The sequence below is a fragment of the Juglans microcarpa x Juglans regia genome, chromosome 2S, assembly GCF_004785595.1.
Source record: "Juglans microcarpa x Juglans regia isolate MS1-56 chromosome 2S, Jm3101_v1.0, whole genome shotgun sequence".
In the NCBI taxonomy this organism is placed as follows: Eukaryota; Viridiplantae; Streptophyta; class Magnoliopsida; order Fagales; family Juglandaceae; genus Juglans; species Juglans microcarpa x Juglans regia.
In genome coordinates, this window is record NC_054597.1 from 31,673,585 (window position 1) to 31,694,804 (window position 21,220).

General features: G+C 34.5%; 3 protein-coding genes across 16 annotated transcripts; 1 reads left to right on the plus strand and 2 right to left on the minus strand.

Moving 5' to 3' along the window:
• Positions 1-1,039: 1,039 nt before the first annotated feature.
• On the minus strand, positions 1,040-4,944 carry LOC121252598 (monogalactosyldiacylglycerol synthase 2, chloroplastic-like). The gene is made up of 8 exons (XM_041152320.1): positions 4,301-4,944; positions 3,230-3,402; positions 2,605-2,766; positions 2,366-2,507; positions 2,050-2,274; positions 1,903-1,965; positions 1,729-1,803; positions 1,040-1,621 (listed from the first exon to the last, which is right to left on the minus strand). Exons 1-8 carry the CDS (start codon positions 4,574-4,576, stop codon positions 1,361-1,363), a joined length of 1,377 nt encoding a protein of 458 aa, XP_041008254.1. The 5' UTR covers positions 4,577-4,944; the 3' UTR covers positions 1,040-1,360.
• A 5,350-nt stretch (positions 4,945-10,294) lies between these two features.
• LOC121252749 lies at positions 10,295-15,482 on the plus strand. Of its 12 annotated transcripts, none has more exons than XM_041152543.1 (4): positions 10,295-10,447; positions 12,292-12,385; positions 12,503-12,644; positions 12,980-15,482. In XM_041152543.1, the coding sequence occupies exons 2-4, from the start codon at positions 12,301-12,303 to the stop codon at positions 15,288-15,290; spliced, it is 2,538 nt and encodes an 845-aa protein (XP_041008477.1). In that variant the 5' UTR covers positions 10,295-10,447; positions 12,292-12,300; the 3' UTR covers positions 15,291-15,482. The 12 variants fall into 12 exon arrangements, with proteins under 12 accessions (XP_041008477.1, XP_041008472.1, XP_041008468.1 ...); XM_041152539.1 differs by adding an exon at positions 11,357-11,454 and having other exon boundaries at positions 10,316-10,447; positions 12,292-12,644; XM_041152540.1 differs by adding an exon at positions 10,610-11,454 and having other exon boundaries at positions 10,344-10,447; positions 12,292-12,644.
• A 996-nt stretch (positions 15,483-16,478) lies between these two features.
• LOC121253129 lies at positions 16,479-20,928 on the minus strand. Of its 3 annotated transcripts, none has more exons than XM_041153061.1 (5): positions 20,729-20,928; positions 20,569-20,643; positions 18,357-18,400; positions 17,814-18,114; positions 16,479-17,102 (listed from the first exon to the last, which is right to left on the minus strand). In XM_041153061.1, the coding sequence occupies exons 2-5, from the start codon at positions 20,636-20,638 to the stop codon at positions 16,792-16,794; spliced, it is 726 nt and encodes a 241-aa protein (XP_041008995.1). In that variant the 5' UTR covers positions 20,639-20,643; positions 20,729-20,928; the 3' UTR covers positions 16,479-16,791. The 3 variants fall into 3 exon arrangements, with proteins under 3 accessions (XP_041008995.1, XP_041008993.1, XP_041008994.1); XM_041153059.1 differs by having other exon boundaries at positions 20,725-20,928; XM_041153060.1 differs by lacking the exon at positions 20,729-20,928 and having other exon boundaries at positions 20,569-20,718.
• Between the last annotated feature and the right edge of the window lie 292 nt (positions 20,929-21,220).

The window sequence follows — 21,220 nt, forward strand, 5'->3', positions numbered from 1 at the left end:
ATTACCAAAATTTGAAAGACCTTTATTATATTAAGAAAAATTTGTAAATTTAAGAGTTGCATTTATAAAATAAAAAAAAATAAAATTTTATTTATTCGTGCAATTTTACTCATATAATCATACGTATATCACAACTAGTGAAATGATCCAAATTTTAAAATTTAAATTAAAAAAGAAAAAATAGATAAAATGAGACGGATATTCAATATATAATATTGTGCGTACATATAGCAATACTCAATTAAAAATCCAATGAGTAAAAAATAAAAACACAAAACTCGGGAAATGTTTATGTACTTAACCAATTTATTTTTAATATACCTAATTAAATTACATATAATTTTGTAACCTATAATTGCTTAAATAATTATTTTGAAAATTCATGTTTGGTTGTTAAGAGACTTTGATGCTTTTAAATTAGGCGCAAGAGTTTTAAGTTATTATAATTAAGATGAATCATAGTTATCTTGGAATAGGGTATTTTGGTATCTTCATATATAAAAATAGTAGTCAACTTGCTCAAAATAAAAAATAAAAGATATTTGAGAGTACGACAACTGACAGCTGGTCAACTTGGATTAATACAAAGTACTAAAATGGACATTTAATTTGACTATTCTAATCTTTTTTCCTTTGCAAGTGGATATACCAAGTTTCACAGTTTCAACTACTTCAAAAGGTTACTTCATTTGTTTGCTTCCAAACCCTTGATTACTTGCTTCTAAGCTTCAATGTGCTTTGAACAGTCTCATGGGTTGTCTTTTTTCCTTTGGAGCAACCTTGTAAAAATGGTCATTTTTACTCATAAAAAATATAAATGATTTGTACAAGTCCGAAATAGACGAGTTTCATACAAACCCTTGTAAACAAATGGATCCCACCTAAAAAAGTGTAAAATATATTTTCTTTATTAGTGAGACTCATTTTTTTACAAAAGACTTATATTAGATTTGTTTATTTGAAGCTTGTACCTAGCATTACTCTTTTAAGAAAAAAAAGCTAACTTTACATCATACTTTGGGAGAAAAGTCACAACAGATTATGACAAGGAAGTGTATTCATGGAGCATTACAGGATCATAGTTTTTTGGGTAAGCAACATTCAACAAGCTAAGTTCCTTTGGAGTAAAAACAGAAAACGTGTAACACTGCAACATAAAAGATTACAACATCAGCAACTTTCACATAATCCTATTTCATCTAAAAAAATAGTACCCTAATGAAATCCCAGCCCTTAGACCCAATGGAGCTTGCTTGTTCAGCATAATCTACAACTCATCTTGACAATGACAAAGCTAGCTGTACATGGTATTCTAATAGGGCAAACCTTTGTCGTACACTGAAGACACGATTTTTGTCAATTAAATGAGGTTTGTGAATGATGATGTTAATATGTAGGGGATGTTGGCTAGAGGCCCACGTTGGCAAACAAGCTCATTGATGTCCTTCACAATGTTGAAGACAGCTTCAGGTTGTGCTAGTTTAAGAGCATTCTCGGACATTCTCTGGAGTTCATCTTTCTTGGAGCTGAACCATTCGGTCACAATTCTTGCTGTTTCGTTAGGACTTCGAGTGAAGACACCAGCACCATTGTCTACAACATAGGGTACATTGCCCTTTTCCTGAGGTCAACAGAAAAGCAAAAGGTTAGTATTAGAAATGAGAGTACAACTAGAAACCTGAATTTGCCAGGTTATCTTTCGCGCACAAGAAAAATTTGAAGACTAACTTGTCCAGGGATGTAGTCATTGAGAACAATAGGAAGCCCCCTGATCAATGCCTCAGCAATTGTACCAGGTCCAGCCTATGAAATGTGAAACATGGAAAACCCATAAAAACCATGAGTAAGATGCTTGATAATATGCATATTCAACAAGGGATTGAGGACAAGATTTCCATATACTTTCGTAATTATGCAGTCACAAGCCCCCATCCATTTTTCCATTTGGGTCTCAAACCCTCTCACCTACATCAAAGAGTAACAAGCTTTTAACGGACGCTCAAGATGAATTTGTTTTCTTGATGCTAACAACTTGAAGAAAACCATTACCTTTACTGGGATCGTCCACTTCTCAGTTTCAAGTGTAGTGGCTAAGGTTGCATTACGGCCACATATAATAATTAATTGCCCAATAGGTTTTCCAAGATCTTTATCAAAAAGTGATTCCCCAAGCGCCAAAGCAGTTTTCTTAACAGGTCCCATCCCTTCACCACCTCCCATTAACAAAACTGCAGGCAAGTGAGGGTCCATCTCAAGTTCGTTTCTCAACTGATCCTGTAAATCCAAGACATCAACCAGCCAAACACAATAAAAATCAGACACTCCAGTCAATAAACCTCACAAGATTCACAATTTCAACACACACCTTGGAAAGAACTGCACGGGCAAAAGAAGGTCGTATGGGCAAGCCAAAAACACGGATTTGAGACTCTTCAAGACCATCAAGTAGAGCTCTCTTGGCTACCTCCTGTGATGGGCAATAGCATCTATTAACCCCAGGGTGAAACCTGGATTCAGCTTGAATGTTAGAATATAATACAAAGTGGACTACGTTTAATATGCAGAAATTACAATTGGAGTTCCAAATGGGTTTGTTAACCATACCAAGTAGGATGGCAAGAATTTAGGTCTGTGATGACAGTGACAAAAATCACTTTCTTCTGGAGGCCTTGCTTGTTAAGAACCCACAAAGGAATATGCTGCATCAAAGGATGGACACTAATGATGATATCTGGCCTGTACTCCATTAGCCCAGCCTCCACCTCCCTAGAGTCACAAAATCCACGACAATTTAGAGAAACCCATTGCACAAAAAATATATTTCAGATTTTGATAATCTTTTACGCCTAAACAGAACTAACATGTGCTACAGCTAAGAGAGATAAATCATCTTTGCGTCAAAAGTAAGCAATCATGTCTTCAATAATTATTATCTCCACCCCCAATTGATTAAGTGCCTAGTGGGTTAATGATGAGTGCAAAGACATATAAATGAATTTAATAAAATGTCATTTAATTCTTCATTTAATGTTATCTATAAGTAAGGTTGAAGGACTTAGATCTTAGTATAAAACAAGAGTATTGACTCATAATATATATGCTTGCTTATATACATTGTAATGGAAACATCAATCCAGTTGGTTGCAAGAAAAAATTATTATCCTAAAATGAAATATTGTAAGTGACAATGGGAGTGATAAGTTAAAGGGCTAAAAGGATCAAGAAGTACTTGGCATAGTAAGCGGCAATGGCGGCAAGATAGCAGTTGTGTATCCATCGGGGATAGGTACTGTGAAAAGCAACCTTCCATAACTGTACATGTTTCACCATGAACTTGTATGATCTCTCCATGTCGTTCAAAGGCCAGCCGGTGTACTCTTTCCAAACATCTTTCACAAAAATCTAAAATGAGAAGGTGCCACCGGTAAGGACAAAATAGAGGGGAGAAAACCCCAAGAATGATAGAAATTGATGATTATTCAGATTGAAGATTCACATGATATGATAGATTTTTTATTTGAGAGAACCGGAAAGTTTAGTAATATTAGCAAGGAATCTAACAAAGAAACAAGCAATTTTTCCACTTCAGCATCACTGTTAAAACAGCAGAGAGAAAGAGTCGAAATGCAATTAAGAGGGGAGAGACTTTCAAGACCACAAACTAGTAGCCACAAAGTAGAAGAACTGGAACAGAATGGAATCATCAAGTCTATTATTCACAAGAAGATTGATATTCATCATCTTTTAACCATCATCTCTTGGCATCAAATGAATGGCAGATAAGTAAAAAATAACAAATGGCTTTTCAACATTTGGATTTTGAAGATCTTAAAGGTGAAGTTAAGGGTAGCAATCCCTGAAGAGTAGCAATCCTTGTGGAATATATATATATATATATATATATATATATATATATATATAGAGCGAGAGAGAGAGAGGAACAAAAGGTGCATTATTGACAAAATTTCACAAAAGCTTTTGGTAGAAAAAAAAAAATCATTAGAAAGAATAAAATATGGCATCAGAACATGGCCTAGTGGGAATAACAGAACAGATAAATCCAAAGAAGCCTAATAAGAACATAAAAACACGCTATCCCCGATTTTGCAAAAAAACTGTTCATGATTCTTTTCTTTCTTTCACGAAAAGGAACTTAATAGTTCCAAATAACAATACCATCAGATCCACAGGGACAACTCGGTCAAGAACACAGAGCGAGGAAAAGAAAAATTAAAAAAAAAAAAAACGTGAAAATTGAGCAAAATTGAAGAGAACCCAGAAGAGATTCGCGGACAATCACCCTGTATTCGTCCCCGAACTCAATCTGAAAGGCGTTGCGGATGGCCTCAGCCGAGGCCCTGTGTCCTCCGCCGGTGTCACTCATGAGAATAAGAACGTTTTTGGTCCTCTCAGCTCCGATCTGCACTAGCTCCACGGTGTCGTCCTCGTCATAATCGTAGTCGCACTCTTTTGAGCACCTCCTGTGGCTGCTGTTTCTCCCAAGGCGGTACCCGCCAACCTTCTGGAACATCTCCGTTATCGACGACTTCCTCGGCGTCGCCACGGAGGCGTCCATGTTTGTAAGATCCCCCAACCAAGCAATTTCCAAACTTCACAAAACACCCAGTTGAAGCCAACGGCCGAATCCCCTTTCCTGCCACCGGAAATAAAATTTCCCGGCAGAGAGAGACGGAGGAAAGCAAAGGAAAAGAAAAGCAGAGCTTGATGGTGGAGAGAGATTTGTGGGACAGAAAAAAAAAAATGCAATTGGAGGTAGATGTTCGTATATACGTTTGTGTTGTGTGTGTTGGGGTGTTCCGAGTTTAACGTTTGGTGAGGTCCGAGCAGGCAAAATGTGATTGTTATTGGCTAAGAGGTGTTTGGACGCCAAGAATTAGTCCGGGAATTTAAGGCATGAGGGTAATTTTATAGCCGTCAGATCCACATTTTGATTCGGAGTGTTCCAAGATTCGAATCTTTTAACTTTCTTAGTACTGTGGTTTCGACTTTCTTCAACTTTGTTTTTATGGTTTTTTGCTATGGTGGTCTTTTGGTTTTGCGTATTTGTCTTTTGGTAGTTGACTAGTTGTTGAGGTGAAAGGACTAGTTTGCCCCCTTGGTCGTTATGGTCGTTAACTTGGTCGGCAAGTTGGCATGGTACAGTTATGGACAAAATAAAAATAAAAAATCCAAATTGTCTTTTACTTTATTTTGGGGATTTTTATACTTTCACGTTGTTTCTTCCCTTTAAATGGAATTATTACCCATTTTCCTTATAATCATTCAACATGAATATCAACATTAATTTGCTTTTTTTCTACCAAAATATGGTTATATGAATAACTATGTATCCGTCATTATTTACTTTTATACTCTATATTTATAATTTTTTTTTAAAGATATGAAGTGTGAGATAGTAAATAATGACTGATAAGAATAATTTTTCGTAGTTATATAATTCCATTCTATCGAGACATCCAACAAGATATGCTTAAACACTGACAAATCCAAGAATTTTCTTTTAGAGGGCCAATTAGCACTCAAATAATTATATTTTTATTTATTTTCTATAATATATATATATATTGTACCAATTAAACAGGCAAACATAATATAAAGACATTATAAACATGATTCGAGATAAAAAGAAATTAATATATTTATCAGTATAGGAATGTATGACGCATCTATATATTCAAATTAAGATAAATTATTAGAGTTTTCCGTCTTTAACAGAATTATTATATGTTCAACGTTGATTACCAAGAAAATTTTTGAAAGTCTAAGAAAAGAATGAAGAAAAGTCATGCATAGAAAGGTAAAATATAACAATAAAGAAAAATCTTGAAGATGATTTTAAAAAAAAAAAAATTAATGAGAGATTACACACCATGATGAATTTCTTTAGTACGTACTTTTAATAAAAATTCAGAGATTTTTAATAAATAAAAAATAAAATTTTTTGTTGCATTTGGGATTAGATTGTAACAAAAATCTAAGGCTCGGTTTTGTTGCATTTGGGAATTATAAGAGTTCATCTCATCTATAATGTATAGTAGTTTTTCCTATCCAAACATATTATATTTCATCTCTAAATTTTAAAAATATTCAATTAAATAAACAGTAATTTACAATAAATACGGACAGTGAACAGTATATGAAAAGTTCAAAACTGACATGAACAGTAAAAAACGACAGTGAACAGTATACTTTTCAATTTTCTAATCAACATGAGACTCACACCTTTTTCAAATCTCATAAATTAAAAACTATATAATCTCATCTCACTATTCAAACACACAATTTTTTTACAAATTATTTCATTTCATCTTAATTCAAAAATTTTATTACTATTTAAAATATATTATCTCATCTCATCTGTATTGTGTAACCAAATTGGGCCTAAATATATATATTTTTAACATTTTTTTGAAAGATAGAATTATTTTAAATTGACAACAAGAGAGAGATTTAAAATTAAATTGACAAAATATCACGAATAATAAATACTACATAAATGGATCCCAATTTCGTGTTTGGGTCCACTTTAATTTTTCCTAAAAATCATCCATGAATCATTCATTCAAGCTAGCCCAAACAATTACTTGGAGGAAAGACCTTAGATGGATTCAAAGGGATCCCAAGGTCTATGGGTGTAAGGAGTTCGGTTTGGACTGGAAAAATTGACCGGATTGAACCATTCAGTCTGGACTGAACTCTAGACCGGTCAGTCTCGATCTCATAAATTGTAAACTGAAAAAATTTGATTCGGTCTTGGAGTCTATAAATTTTGGATTGGACCGAATCGTACAGACTAAACTCTTATATATATTTTTAAAATATTTTTAATAATTTAATATAGTATTTTTATATAGTAATTATATAAGTCAATGATATAATTTTATCTAATTTATTATCATTGACTATATAAAATATTTTTTTAATGAGTTAGTTATATAATTCATATTATAATTAACTTAATTTTAATTTAATAATTTAAATAATTTATTTAAAAAAAGAAAATAAAAAGTAATTAAATCGGACGAAACGGACCGACCTGATAAGACGGAAGTGATAGCTACCAATTTGATCCGTGTTCAGTCCGATTTACACTCTACCAAGGAGAAATCTTAAAAAGGACTCTAAAGTCAAGATATGCTGAAGAAAGGCATAAACTACAATGACGTGCTGTAAAACGTATTGATGCAAGGTGACGAAAGCCAATCCCACACTTTTTGGCATAATAATAAAATTATTAATTTTTTTTTTATCAGATTATTAATTCTTTTATTTGTATTCAAAATGTTTTATTATTGTAATACTTGGATGAAAAAATATCAACCAAAAAAAAAAAAAACAACATTATTTAATACATGATAATATTATACGTGCATCGATCAAAACCTAAATATATAGTTAGTTAAGAGTCCAAGTTTGATGTGATTCGACCTAATTAAAATTCCATTCTTTTACAAATCCGAATGATGATCTTGGGATTAATTTGTTTATGCATGATTAAGGGCTAGTTTGGTTATTTGACTGCACTCAGTTCAGCTGAGTTCGGTTCAGATTTAAACATCTTCTAACATCTAAACACCTAACTTTAAAATAAATAAACTCATCTCATCTCATCTCAAAACTTCTTTACACGTGAGACCTACAACTTTTTTCAATTGAACATTTCTTTACACTCGGGACCCATAACTTTTTTTAACTTTCTATAAATACATATAAACTCGTTTTAACATTCAAATATATTTACACTTATCTTATATAGGCTTCACATAACTCAGTCCATCATCTCAACTCATTAATATTCATAGAAGGCTCAACTCAGCTCAATATTCAAACGTAACCTAAGTCATGACTTTAGCTAACACTTATTTATTAATTGCCAAACAAGTACATAGCATATGTTCTATATATACATTAGTGGAGACAAAGTATCATATACCATTGTAACTAAAATTGTAATATTTTTATTATCACAAGATGTTATGTTAATTCAAATTAATGTTTACATAAACAATCTTAATTAATTACATGATATGTCGTGATATGATGAAAGTAACACGTCACATGTATTCCAATTATGACGTATGATATGAAGATAATAAATTCGATCATGCTTGTTTACATTGAATGAGGGAGCCAACCTATGGAGCTCGATTCTCTTCCTTCCTTTTGAATTGTATTTGCAATATGTCCAATCAGATCGTAGGAACCATGATCCTAACAAAACAAAAACATGAGATAGATGCGTTCTGTTGACTAATTTGGTATTCCATCGAAAAGAGCTATATAGTATATAACAAGAAAAAAAAAATACTTTATCTTTGTAAATTAATAGTCTTTCTGTGAAATATGGTTGACGAATTATCAAAATTTTCACTCTATCTCACTCCTATAACCTTTAAAATTAAGCACGTAGTTCAAATTCAGCTATTAAGATTTAGAAAAATTCTACTTATTATCCCCTACACCACGTACTAATATGTGATTTGTTATTTTTGTCATTCTATTTAAACATACACTGACACATATATTTATGTATAGATATGTGTGTGTTTAAATAAAATGATAAAAATGACGAATCACATATTAATATGTGGTGTAGAGATGATAAGTAGTATTTCTCTAAGATTTATATGTCTAATAACATCTAGGGACTGACTCGTGTCGTAAGAGTTTGGTTTTTTATAAGAGTAATGATATACACATAACACATTATACAACAATATTATAAAATGAGAGTATTTTATAACATTGTGTTACTTTTATAAGATATTTGACAAAAATATTCCTAATTTAAAATATAGTTGTGTAAAATGTTGTAAAAAATATTATGTGTAAATCATTTTCCTTTTGATAATATGCTTCCTCCGACTCTAAGAATCTTATTTTTTATTCTTGGTGAGAATAAGATTCTTATTCTTATTCCTTTTGATAATAATCCTAAGATTCTTATTCTTGAGTCTAAACAATTTCTAGAAACTTAGAAATATTTTCTTTTAAATTACACTAAATGCACGTTGGAAACTTTTTTTTTTCAAGAATCTATGCATCCCCAAAATTAGTGATCTTCTTTCTTTCTGATATCCAATAGTAATAAAAAAAAAAAGGGGATATGATATTGATGATTAGACCTAAAAATAGTAAATTATAAATGAGTGGTGGGTAGTTTGAAATTTAAAGTGACATGTTTAATAGTTTGGGCGTAATATTATAAAACAATTATATAAGAGCACACTCAATGGATCCTTCATCTTATCTTTTAAAATATATTATCAAAATTTATTTTTTTTTATTTTACATACTGACTTTTATAATATATCATACATCAGTTTATTTACTTTTTCTTCATATCATTTAAATATTATATTTTTTAATTTTTTTATTCATTTCAAATATTTTTTCTAACTACCAATGATATCTTCATATATTTTGATATTTACATTATTTCTATATATACAATGTCATATAATTATGTTTTATTTTAAATTAATCCAAATTTATAAGTTAAACCAAAATATAAATTAATTCAAAAAATAATTATATCTGTCTCTCAACAATACTCTCTAAAGAACAGAGAACGTACAATAATTGGAGTAATTGAAGGGAAATATGGGACTTGCTGTAATGGAAGGGAAAGAATACTGCCTAGGGAAAGAAAAATGAAAATCTGGAAAAAAATACTAGACTTTCAATAATTGAAGGGAAATAATACTGCCCAAGAAAAAAAAAAAGAAAATTTGGAAAAAATATTGTGAGGAAGGGAAGTGCAAGAAATAAACAGATGGGGGTGTGAGATGGGATTGAAATGAAATAAACTAAATCATGGTAGGGGAGGTGAAAGTAAATAGATGAGAGAAATATAGATGGAACAGTTACCGCTAAATGTAGCGGTAATACTGTAGCCAATTGTAAATTATAGATGAAATAAAACATTCGTTGGAACAGTTCACGTGTCAATTATTGATATGTTGAAAATTATAAAATTATTTTAAATTTTAAAAGAAAATCAATAAAATAAGTATTGTAAGTAAAATTATTAGTACATATAGCAATACTATTATAAAAATCTCTAAATTTGACGAGTCGTTAAATTTTCTTGAATAACTTTGAGGAACAAAATAAATTTTAAATATAAGAGTAAATGAAACATCATAAATAGTAACATTTAAATAATCAAGCCCAAAAAAAACCGAAACGGAACACAACACCTGGCTGACGTCAGATCATGTTTTAACACATAATTGCAAAAGAGACCGTATCTAAAGATTTTCTATTCCAACAACAGCACCATATTTAAGATATAATTCTTTTTCAACCCGTCCTTCCTCGGTCCTCCTCCTTTCAGTACATCGAACTATTTTTCCCCTATTTCCGAAAAGCCCCCAAGTCTAGGGTTTTCATCCACCTGAAAGTCCCTGCACCACCGTTTCTGGTAATTCCCCCCGCCCTCCTCTCTTTATCTACCTGCAAATTTTGATTTCGACTTTAATTCTATTGCCCATTATTTTTCACTCTAAATATTTCTGTTTCTTTCATTTGATTGTTATTCACAATTAATAATATTCTTCTTCATACGGTTAAACCATTTTCACAGGTGTTATAAACGCAACGCGGGTCTCTTTAGTAGTTTAATAAAATGCATTGAACTTAAGATTCATGGATTTTTATAAAAAGTGCTTACTTTGATGTATTTGGTGGTGGATAATCATATAGCGTCTTGTTTGGTCGACTTTGTTGCTGAGCTGATTTAAGTTGGCCAACTGAGAAAAGCATGCTGTCCTGCTACCTTTAGATATGATATACAGTTAGACCGCATGGATTTTGCTGTAAACGGTGTGTCATTGCTTTGCATTGGTATTTGGTAGTCCACTAACAGTGTTTTGTCATTGTCTTGGTTAACATGGTGAACTGGGTTTTTCATTCATATCCGTATCCTCTCATTTATTTTATAAATGAGAGGATACGGATATGAATTCAGAGGTTCTTTCTTTTACTAAAGAATATAATTGTAAGAGTTTTACTGCAGTAAGCACACTTGGCTGGGTTGAAATGCACCTCTTGTATAGCTTTGTTGAGTTTTACTTGAGATCTACAAACATAAATCTAAGGGTGCGGAGTCAATGGTCTTAGGTTGTTTAATTTGGTCGTTGGGAAACTGGATGATGAAGATTATGTTTAACTGAGAGGCTTTTTAAGGGAGAATTTGGTTGGTTAGTTTTTGAACTAACAAATACGAATAAAGGAAGAAGATCGACTAAGGCAACTCACCACCAAACCATTATTTCATAAACCTTTTACATGTTTTACCACTGACGTTGGTTGGTTGTTTTTTGGATTGTAGGTATTGGAGTAATTTGCTATCACTACCTTTTGCTTGTTTGGACGTTTTTTGTAATTGAATAAGAATAAAAAATATGACTCTTTCACCAATTTTCTGTGGTTTGTATGCATTAAGCCATCACTTGGTTGGTCCTGACATATCAGTGCTAAATAGATTTGTATTGTTTGAGTTGAGATTTTGTTTGTAAGTAAATTTGAGTGGAGAAATGGATATATAGTCAACTGCATTTTGTGGTTGTTTCATCAATTCAATATGTTATACACTTCAAATAAACCATTACCCACACTGTGTGACCTGGTGCTTGGCTGTCCCATAGAAATAGGATATTTCTATTCTCCATCTTCTTTTATATTGAATTAAAATATGGAATTGAAAAGTATTGTATTCTCCAAAGCCCTTTAAAGCTAGCTATTTATTTCTGTATACACTGGTTGAACAGAGTGTTATAAGAGATTTTTTTATTGGTAAACAAATTTTTATTGATAGTAGGGATAGGCAATAGCCAAGTACACATGAAATATACAATATCATCACCTATGCATTGCTTGATGATATAGTGATACAAGAAGAGCGTTATAAGAGATTATAAGTGAATTTCTCTGTTGTTCTGGCCATAGTGGTCATGCCTTCAAATTTCACTCCCACATTGGTGGTTTCATTGCTTTGCAAGATGAAATGAACAGATTATTCCATGGGAACATTTTCTTGTAGACCAATGAACAAATTTGATTTCATTGTATGCTTTTTCCAAATCAACTTATTGGATGCATTTTAACTAACATCATGACTGAATTTTATGTACATGATTGACCTTTGTATGCGTCGTAGTTATTAACATCACCAAGCACTAAATGTAGACAATGACCATAGTGGATGAAAAGTTGGAGACTAGACTAGAGAGAAAGTAACTTTTTTATTTTATTTGGAACATGAAGTTCATTACAATGGCAAGGGGAAAGCTTATATTGATTTGCCAATCTGGTGGTGAGTTTGTCACAAATGAGGATGGATCGATGTCATACACTGGAGGTGAGGCACATGCAATAGATATCAATTGTGAAACCATGTTTGAAGATCTCAAATTAAAATTAGCTGAAATGTGGAATTTGGAATGTAATTCCATATCCATAAAGTATTTCCTCCCAGGAAACAGACAAACCCTCATCAGTTTATCAAATGACAAAGACCTCAAAAGGATGTGTAAATTTCATGGAAGTTCAGTAACTGCCGATGTTTTTGTCATGGGGAGAGCAGGTTTTCATCGTGAAGTCTTGAACAGTCATAGCAGGTATTTCTTTCTTTCTTCCTCTTTATTCTTCCGCTTTGTTTTGTTACATCCTACTTGCAGGAGCAGGATGCTAAAGTTTCTTTTTCTCTAGTCGTGAACAATCAATGTTGCTACTTTTCTGAGCACCACTGCTCAGCTGGTGGTGTTAAAAAAGCTTTCATGTCACTCACTGCACCAAAAGACACAATGGGAAGAAGAATAAAGCCTTGTTGCTTTTTAATGAAATAGAGATAATGACTCTTGTGTACTGTATGCAGTGCATGGTGACTGATCATGGGCTGGTGATTGCAGCAAATCTGCAAATTTTGTTTGCTTTGAATCTCACAATTCATTAGTTGCAGGGCAAGTGCAATAAAAGTAGCTGAAACTGTACCCCCTGTTGCTGACTTCAGTACCTCTGCTGCTGCACCCCATGCCGCTGCTGCTCTTCCTGTTGCAACATATGCAGCTGAAGAACTCATTAATGCTAATTCCAGCATTGGTCCAGTTTCCCCTGTCGCTCTTCCTGTAGAAAGACCTGCTGACTCCATTATATCTGTTACAGCAGCTGCCAATACTGCCAATGATAATCCAGATGCTGCTTATTCCAGTCCAGCCGGTTCCATTGCCGTTGCCACTGATGCGACTGCTCATGACCCAAATATAATTGATATGTCCTCCACCCCTGCTGATACTGTTAAGAAACGAAGGCGAACTGCATCCTGGAAAGTTAGTGCAAATGGTCCTGCTATTGTTGATGTCACTGACCATATTGAGGAGAAAAGGAAAAGTTCATCCAGAAAAAAGAACACCCAAAATTGCAATGCTGCAACAGCAACCGACAATCCAAAGCAGCAACAAGATACTTCAACCTGTGAAGAAGATTCTTACGGTTCCTCTATCCTTGCTCGTTCAAGTGATGTTCCACCTGAAAAACTAGTTTCATCTTGGAAAGATGGAATTGTTGGTGTTGGTCAGGTATTCAAAAGTGTGTATGAATTTCGGGATGCTCTCCAGAAATATGCCATAGCGCATCGTTTTATGTACAGGTTAAAAAAGAATGACACTTACCGTGCTAGTGGCACATGTATATCAGAAGGCTGTTCTTGGAGGATTCATGCTTCCTGGGACTCATCCTCAGAGTCCTTCAGGATTAAAAAGATGAATAAATCGCATTCGTGTGGAGGGGAATCTTGGAAGTCTGCTCATCCGTCAAAGAATTGGTTGGTGAGTATCATAAAGGAAATATTACGAGGTAGCCCTCATCACAAACCAAAGGAAATTGCTAACAGCATTCTTCGTGACTTTGGGATTGAGCTGAATTATACTCAAGTATGGCGTGGAATTGAGGATGCCCGGGAGCAACTTCAGGGTTCGTATAAAGAAGCATATAAGCAGTTTCCTGTGTTTTGTGAGAAGATGATGGAGGCAAATCCTGGTAGTATTGTTAAGCTTTGCGCTACTGAAGATAAAAGATTTCAGCGCCTTTTTGTATCCTTTCACGCTACACTGTGTGGTTTTCAAAATGGTTGTCGCCCCCTTCTTTTCCTTGACACCACATCTTTAAAATCAAAGTACCACGAGGTTTTGTTGACAGCTACTGCATTGGATGGTAATGACGGTGTTTTCCCCGTTGCATTTGCTGTAGTAGATACCGAGAATGATAAGAATTGGCATTGGTTTTTGGAGCAGTTGAAATCAGCAATGTCTACTTCAGTATTCATAACTTTTGTCTCTGACAGAGAGAAGGGCTTAAAGAAGCTGGTACTTGACGTATTTCAGAAGGCTCATTATGGATATTCGATATTCCATCTAATAGAAAACTTCAAGAAAAACTTGAAGGGCCCATTTCATGGAGACGGGAGGGGTTCTTTGCCTGGCTTTTTTGTGGCTGCTGCCCATGCTGTCCGACATGATGGTTTTAGAATATGTACTGAGCAAATTAAACGTGTGTCCTCAAAAGCATATGACTGGGTCTTGCAAATTGAGCCAGATCACTGGACAAATGCAGTATTTAAGGGTGAGCGCTATAATCATATCACTGAAAATGTTGGAGAGACATACACCAACTGGATAGAGGAAGTGCGGGAGCTACCGATAATACAGAAGGTCGAAATGCTAAGATACAAGTTGATGGAGTTGATTAAAACTCGTCAAACAGAATCGAGTAGGTGGTCTACAAAACTGACTCCATCCAAGGAGGAAAAATTGCGAGAAGAAACTCCTAAAGCACAGGGCTTGAAAGTATTGTTCTCATCTGATATCCTTTTTGAAGTTCACGATGATTCCATTCATGTGGTGGATATTGATAAGTGGGACTGCACTTGTCTAGGATGGAAAGCTTCTGGGCTACCTTGCCGCCATGCTATTGCTGTCTTTAATTCGACAGGCAGGAATGTGTATGATCACTGTTCAGGGTACTCCACAGTTGATAGCTTCCGTCTAACATATTCAATGTCCATAAACCCTGTATCTGCCATTTCCATTCCTTCAAGTAATGAAAAAACCGCCTCGGATTCTCTGCCTCTACTTCCTCCTTGCACGTCGCGGCCCCCCAGCCAACAAAAAGAGCAGACCAGCAGTAAGGGAGTGTCGAAGAGGCCGGTTTCTTGCACTAGGTGCAAGGGATCGGGGCATAATAAATCTACATGCAAGGCCAACTTATAGGTTGTATGTGAATGAATTTTGCAGTTGCGCAGTTGTTATCTTCGATCATATCAAACATGGTTGTGCAGTTTTGCTGCTCAATTGGTCGTTTGATTATATTTGAAGTGGAGTTGTGAAATTTACAAGCCAGTATATAAATACAGTTGTCATAGGACTCAATAGAGTTATAATAAAAAAAGAAGTAAAAACATCGATATTTTGTGTTGTTAACTGTTTTGACGAGTAGAATGTCACATAAACCAATTGAATTTCTTTGATTGAATGGTTTCCTTTCTAATGGCGTCTAAAATTAATGCATCACATCGTTAGTAATAGCATAAAAGAAAAGCACAAGATAGTAATAACCAATAAAACCTGCCTTTTCTAAGCCATAATCTTTGGTTGGCCTGAGTAGAATGAGAATCTACAGGAACTCGAGATTTTTGCTTTTGAAAGCATAGATTAACCCTGTTGGGTATTTGAACTAAATTTAGATTAACTCAGTTCAGTCTAATTTTAAACTGAGTTTAACATTCAAACACCGAACTCTCAAATCACTAAACTCATTTCAACTCAAAATCTCTTTACACGTAAGACCTACAACATTTTTTCAACTCAACACCTTTTATATGCGAGACCTACAATCTTTTTTAACTTTTCATAAATACATCTAAATTCATTTTAACATCTAAACTCATCTTAGATGAGCTCCACAAAACTCACTCCACCAACTCAACTCACTACTATTTATAAAGAACTCAACTCAGCTCAACATCCAAACGGAGGCTAAAGCCTATCCAATTGTTCCTATCAAGAGAATTGCTAGATGGTTTTCTCAGGGACGAGGCCTGTTGTACTGTGCTTTTCACACGTAGACATTGATTTGAATCATGTTGTTCCTCTAAACAATATCTGAAAGTAGGATGAAGACATGCAACCAAAGCTAATATTGTTGTCCAAACAAGTTAAAACGGCTGAAGTATCAAGGCCCCGGCCAGTATGGATAGCAAGCTAGGAGACCAAACATCTCTAAGTCAGATATCTCTACCTAGCTTAAAAAGAAGATATGCGCCAAACATACAACCGTCTTCGCAGTAGAATGGTTTTGAAGTTGAAGTTGCAGACACCTAGTGCCAACCGAGACCATCAACTGTTTCACTCTCCACTTCTGCGTAGAAAAGAGAGTAACAAGCTGCAGAAGTTATCAAATATAATAACAGAAGATTACATTATTTATGGTGCCAAAATAAAATAAAAACGTGAACAAGCAATCTCTCTCTTCAGATAAACATAAGCCGGTCACTCTGATCTGCCTATGGAAAAACTTGCAATAAAACCAAGTGAAATACATAAAACTTCAACACTTGTAAGTTGTTATAGGTAATAAAATGTAAGGCCAAATTCCTCGCCCTTTCTTACACCCTGCTGTTCATACAAAAACTGGCTGTATTTCCATCTACCGACCAGTCCTGCAACTTCTAGATGACCAGTAAATTAGTGTAAAGTATAATATATTCTCCAATTACTCATGTCCACCCGAGTCACAGTCCTGAGAGAGCGATCCCAGACACAGAGGACAGGGTGGGTCACGTTTATCGTCGAGGCATGTTCTCTGCTCCAAGCATTCTGCATGATAAACATGACCACAAACTAAAACTGCCACCACAGAGAGTTCACCAGAAGACAGTCTACTTCCAAGGAAATAAGGTCTCCGTCTCAATGGCTTCTGACAAAACCCACATACCATCTTCACTGCATCTGATGATGCTGCATCCATTACCAAGGAGCTAGACCTAAGTCTATCTGGCCTGAAAATTTCCTTCCCCATGTTTTCTGAAAAAAAGAAGAAGAGGAAAACAATTATATTGCATATCTTACACAGCAGAATAATTGATAGTAAATCAAAATGAAAAACCAAAAGGGACCTTTTCAGAAACTTGACTTCAGGTTTCAAGTGCAGGATAATCTGAATTTTGTAAAAGGTGGAAACTAGTCGTCCCATACCAAAGAAATCTAACTTTTGTTTTCTAGAAGATGAGCTAGGCACATGTGTATTGTAAAAGAGGAAATGGTAGTCACCCCATTCATCACTTGATGTGTCATTTTGGCAGTGACAATATTTTTGTTTAATAAGTAAAAGTTATATTCATCAAATGTGATAGGCGAAGCCCATGTACACAGGATGTATACAAAAGAAACGCCTAAATACATTCTAATACTAGAAAAGCGTGGACAAAAACTCATGGACAACCCCTCCATTAAGTACAAGAGCTGAAAAGCAACTAAACAAGGAACACATAAAAAATTTCCAGAGTTCTTCTACATTGTGTTCCCTATTATTAAAACACCTCTATTATTATAAAAAAAAAAAAAAAAAAAAAAAACCCTACTATTGGCAGTGACAATATTTAAAGCACCAAAATCATCATAAAGCTGGACATCTCATCAAGTGGAGTAAAAGCCCCTTCCTTGGTCTAAATTCTCGTCAAAGAAATTGGATTTGGTAAAATTGACCAAAATTCAAAACCATGGAAAAAAATGAACCTGGAGGATATCCAGTATGTGGGGTACATTGAGTGGCCAACTTGAAGGATAGTCTCTCATCACGCAAAGAAGCAGCTTTACCACGAGAAGTTGATGCATTGGCATGATTAGCTGCATTGCGCCTCGAGTACTGATGAGCATAGTAATGGCGGGACCGTTTTAAAAACATTGAACGTCCAAGACTCTGATGATGATTCACAGTAGTAGGATTGGCATTTAGTAATTTCATTGAACCATCCGTAATATCCAAGACAGAAGCGAGAGTCTTTAGTTCACTAGAGTCAACTGAATGCAAAGGTTTCTGCAAAAATAAAAAATATAATGATACAACTATGCATGAATGAAAAAGAAAAAAGAAAAAAGAAAAGAAAAATGATGTTAAACAATAGTGGACTAGGAGACTCTCTCTTTCTTAATCTTCATTAAAGAAAAGACTGTCTTAGGAATCTCCAGCATTAATAAGAGAGGAAGGACATTGCCTAAAAAGGTTTAAAAAGTTAGAAATAGTAATTACATTTATCTAAAAAAGGATAAAACACTAACCTCTTCTGACATTAATTCCATCCCAGAGGAGCAAGGCATGGTACCTGCAATATAACATACAAAACAAAAAATAATCATTCTCACTTCATTTAGAGAAAATTTAAAATTGCACTTGGAGAAAAGAAATGCAAATTTCCAGCTAATATCAAACTCTTATATCCATGATAGGTGAAGTTCCTCCTTTTTAAGGCTCCATTTGGTTTCACAGATGGTTTCAACCCATTTCATCTCATCTCAACATCAAAACACCATTCAAACACAAAACACTTTTCAATTTCAAATTTTCAAATTTTTAACTTTTTCATCTAATCATTACAACTTTCCCAAACTTCCAAACAAAACACAAAAAACAATTCAATTTTTTCAAATTCCAAAACAAAAATAACATTAAAAAATTATATTCTAATAATATTTTAACTTTATATTATTTTTATTCAACTTTTTCTCTCATATCTCAAAATTCATAAAACATCTTAACTCAAACCATTTCATTACTACTCACTAATTATCTCACTACTATTCACAAATTTCACATCTCATCTCGTCTCATTTGTGTAACCAAACGAGGCCTAAAACTCAGATAGACCACGAACCACCAACACCAAGATCAGGACATTGACTTCTCCACCAACGGTTCTGTTCTTGAGAACTAAAACCAGGGAAGCCAAACAGAAAGTTTTCAAAAACAATTCTTAAAATTCCTTCTCAAAGAATAAAGAAACAGAGCTCATACACCCACACAAATCGGGCTACTACTCAAACACAGCGGCTACACAAGCCATAGTGGAGGGGGTAGATCCGCACATAGTTGCCATCACTCGCAATGGCTGCTGCGTGGGCTATGGTGGAGGGGGGGAATCCCCTCTGGTACCAAAGAGACCCCAAAACGACGAAAGTGACCTTGAAAATGCTTACCAAATGGACCCAATTATCATATTAACCCCACTGTTCATGTGGTATAGAATAATACAACAGGACCGACAAAGTAAAAAGGGCAAGATTATGAACTTAGCAATCAAGCAATCAAGGATACAATCCCCCCCCCCCCCCCCCCCCCCGGCGGGGGGCCCAAAAGAGTAACTGGAGTAGCAAAATACAATATGGAAGGAAGATATGTGGGACCACTTATTTGAGTAAAGAACTGAGACTCCCTAAACTAGCACTGTATTACAGAAAACTAATACAAGGGCATTGACTAATATTCATTCAACTGTGCAATAAGAAAAGTATCGATCTTGATGGATAGAAAGGGCAATAACCAAATACCACAGAATAGTCACCAAAAGTCTCTATAGCTTAATTTCTTGAATATCATGTCAAATGCTTTGAGAGGAAAACAAAGATACGAGCATATTCATTCCAACTACTGGAGGCAGTACTGGGAAAGGTAGTTTACATAAATGAGAAAGAGAGAACCTAAAGAGCACTTAACTTATATGCAACAAGAGAATGCCCAGTGGAAAAGTGAGATAATGCTGGAGCTTGTAGTCTTTAAACGTGCTAAACAGCAGATAAGGTGTTTTCATTGCAGTAGAAATGAAGTTTGTTAGCTGAGAAAACATCATGCAGATTTTTTTTTCTTTCTGACTCTTGAAAATCAAGACATATTTCGAAATGCACCTGAATGGTTCAAAGTGACTAGACATATGCTCCTTCAAAAAGAAATAAATTGAAAGGCGCAAGCAATTATGGTCCATCTAAATCAAACTTTCAAAATTCTCCGAATTTATACGTAAAAATATCGGACAATTGCTACAATATTAATTGCAACGTAAATCAATGAAAGTAGTTTTCCATCAATAAACAAACTGCTACGATGCACAACTTGTGATTTATACTTCCATTGCACTAAACCAATCAAGAAAACCGATTAAAAACAAAAGCCCCATTGATCACCAAGAAAATAGCCCAAAAGTTAGTAATATAAGAAGAAGAAGAACAAAGAGAGGAAGTCGCAAAGAGACGCATAAAAACAGGTAGCACCACAGTTTTAAGACAAACTAGAACTATGGAAAAAAAAAAAAAAAAAAAAAAACCCCAAAACCCTCATCAGAACATTTTCCCTCCTAGTTCTCTTTCTGGGAAAAATGAAAATGGGGGGAGAAAAGACCTCAACTAAATTTTTGCCCGATTAAGTAGAAATCATTTAAGAAAATCAACTTCTTTTCCGGCATTACAGCGCCCATAAATTAATTAAAAGAAAGAAACCAACCTGAAGAAGGAGAGGACGAAATGGGAGGTTGGGTGTCGCTCGGATTTGGAATACGCTTCCTCTTCCCCATGACAACTACAACAACAAAAATATTTATGAATATATATAACAGTAAAAACACCAAAAACAGAGTTAGCGGCTGAGATAGACCACGACCTACAACAGGCTTTCGAGTTTGTGGAATCTCTCTCTCTCTCTCTCTCTCTGTGGGTGTGTCTGTGGCTTTACGGTGTTGGAGCAGTGCTTAGGGGAACAAGGTCCTCGCGTGGACGTACGGTCAAGAAATTCAGAGCCTAGTCTGTGTGAGACACGCGCAGAGAGAGAGAGAGAGAGTGAGAAAAGGAGTGTATGTGCGTGTTTGGGCAATTTCGAGTCTAGGACAAAGGAAAGAGGGAGAGTTCCCTAACTTCCGTCCACGTCACAGTCGTTTGCAGATAGAGAACACGTGTCATTGGAATTTTTATTTTGCAGAGGAAACCCAATCATCTCGAAAAGAAGAGATATTTGGACTCACCGAATGAGTTTCTTTTTTATTTGAATAAAAATAAATTTTATAAACTCATTTAAAAATAATAAATAATATTTATAATTATAAAATATGTAAATATTACATAATTTTTTTAAAAGAATGAATAAATATGATATTTATATA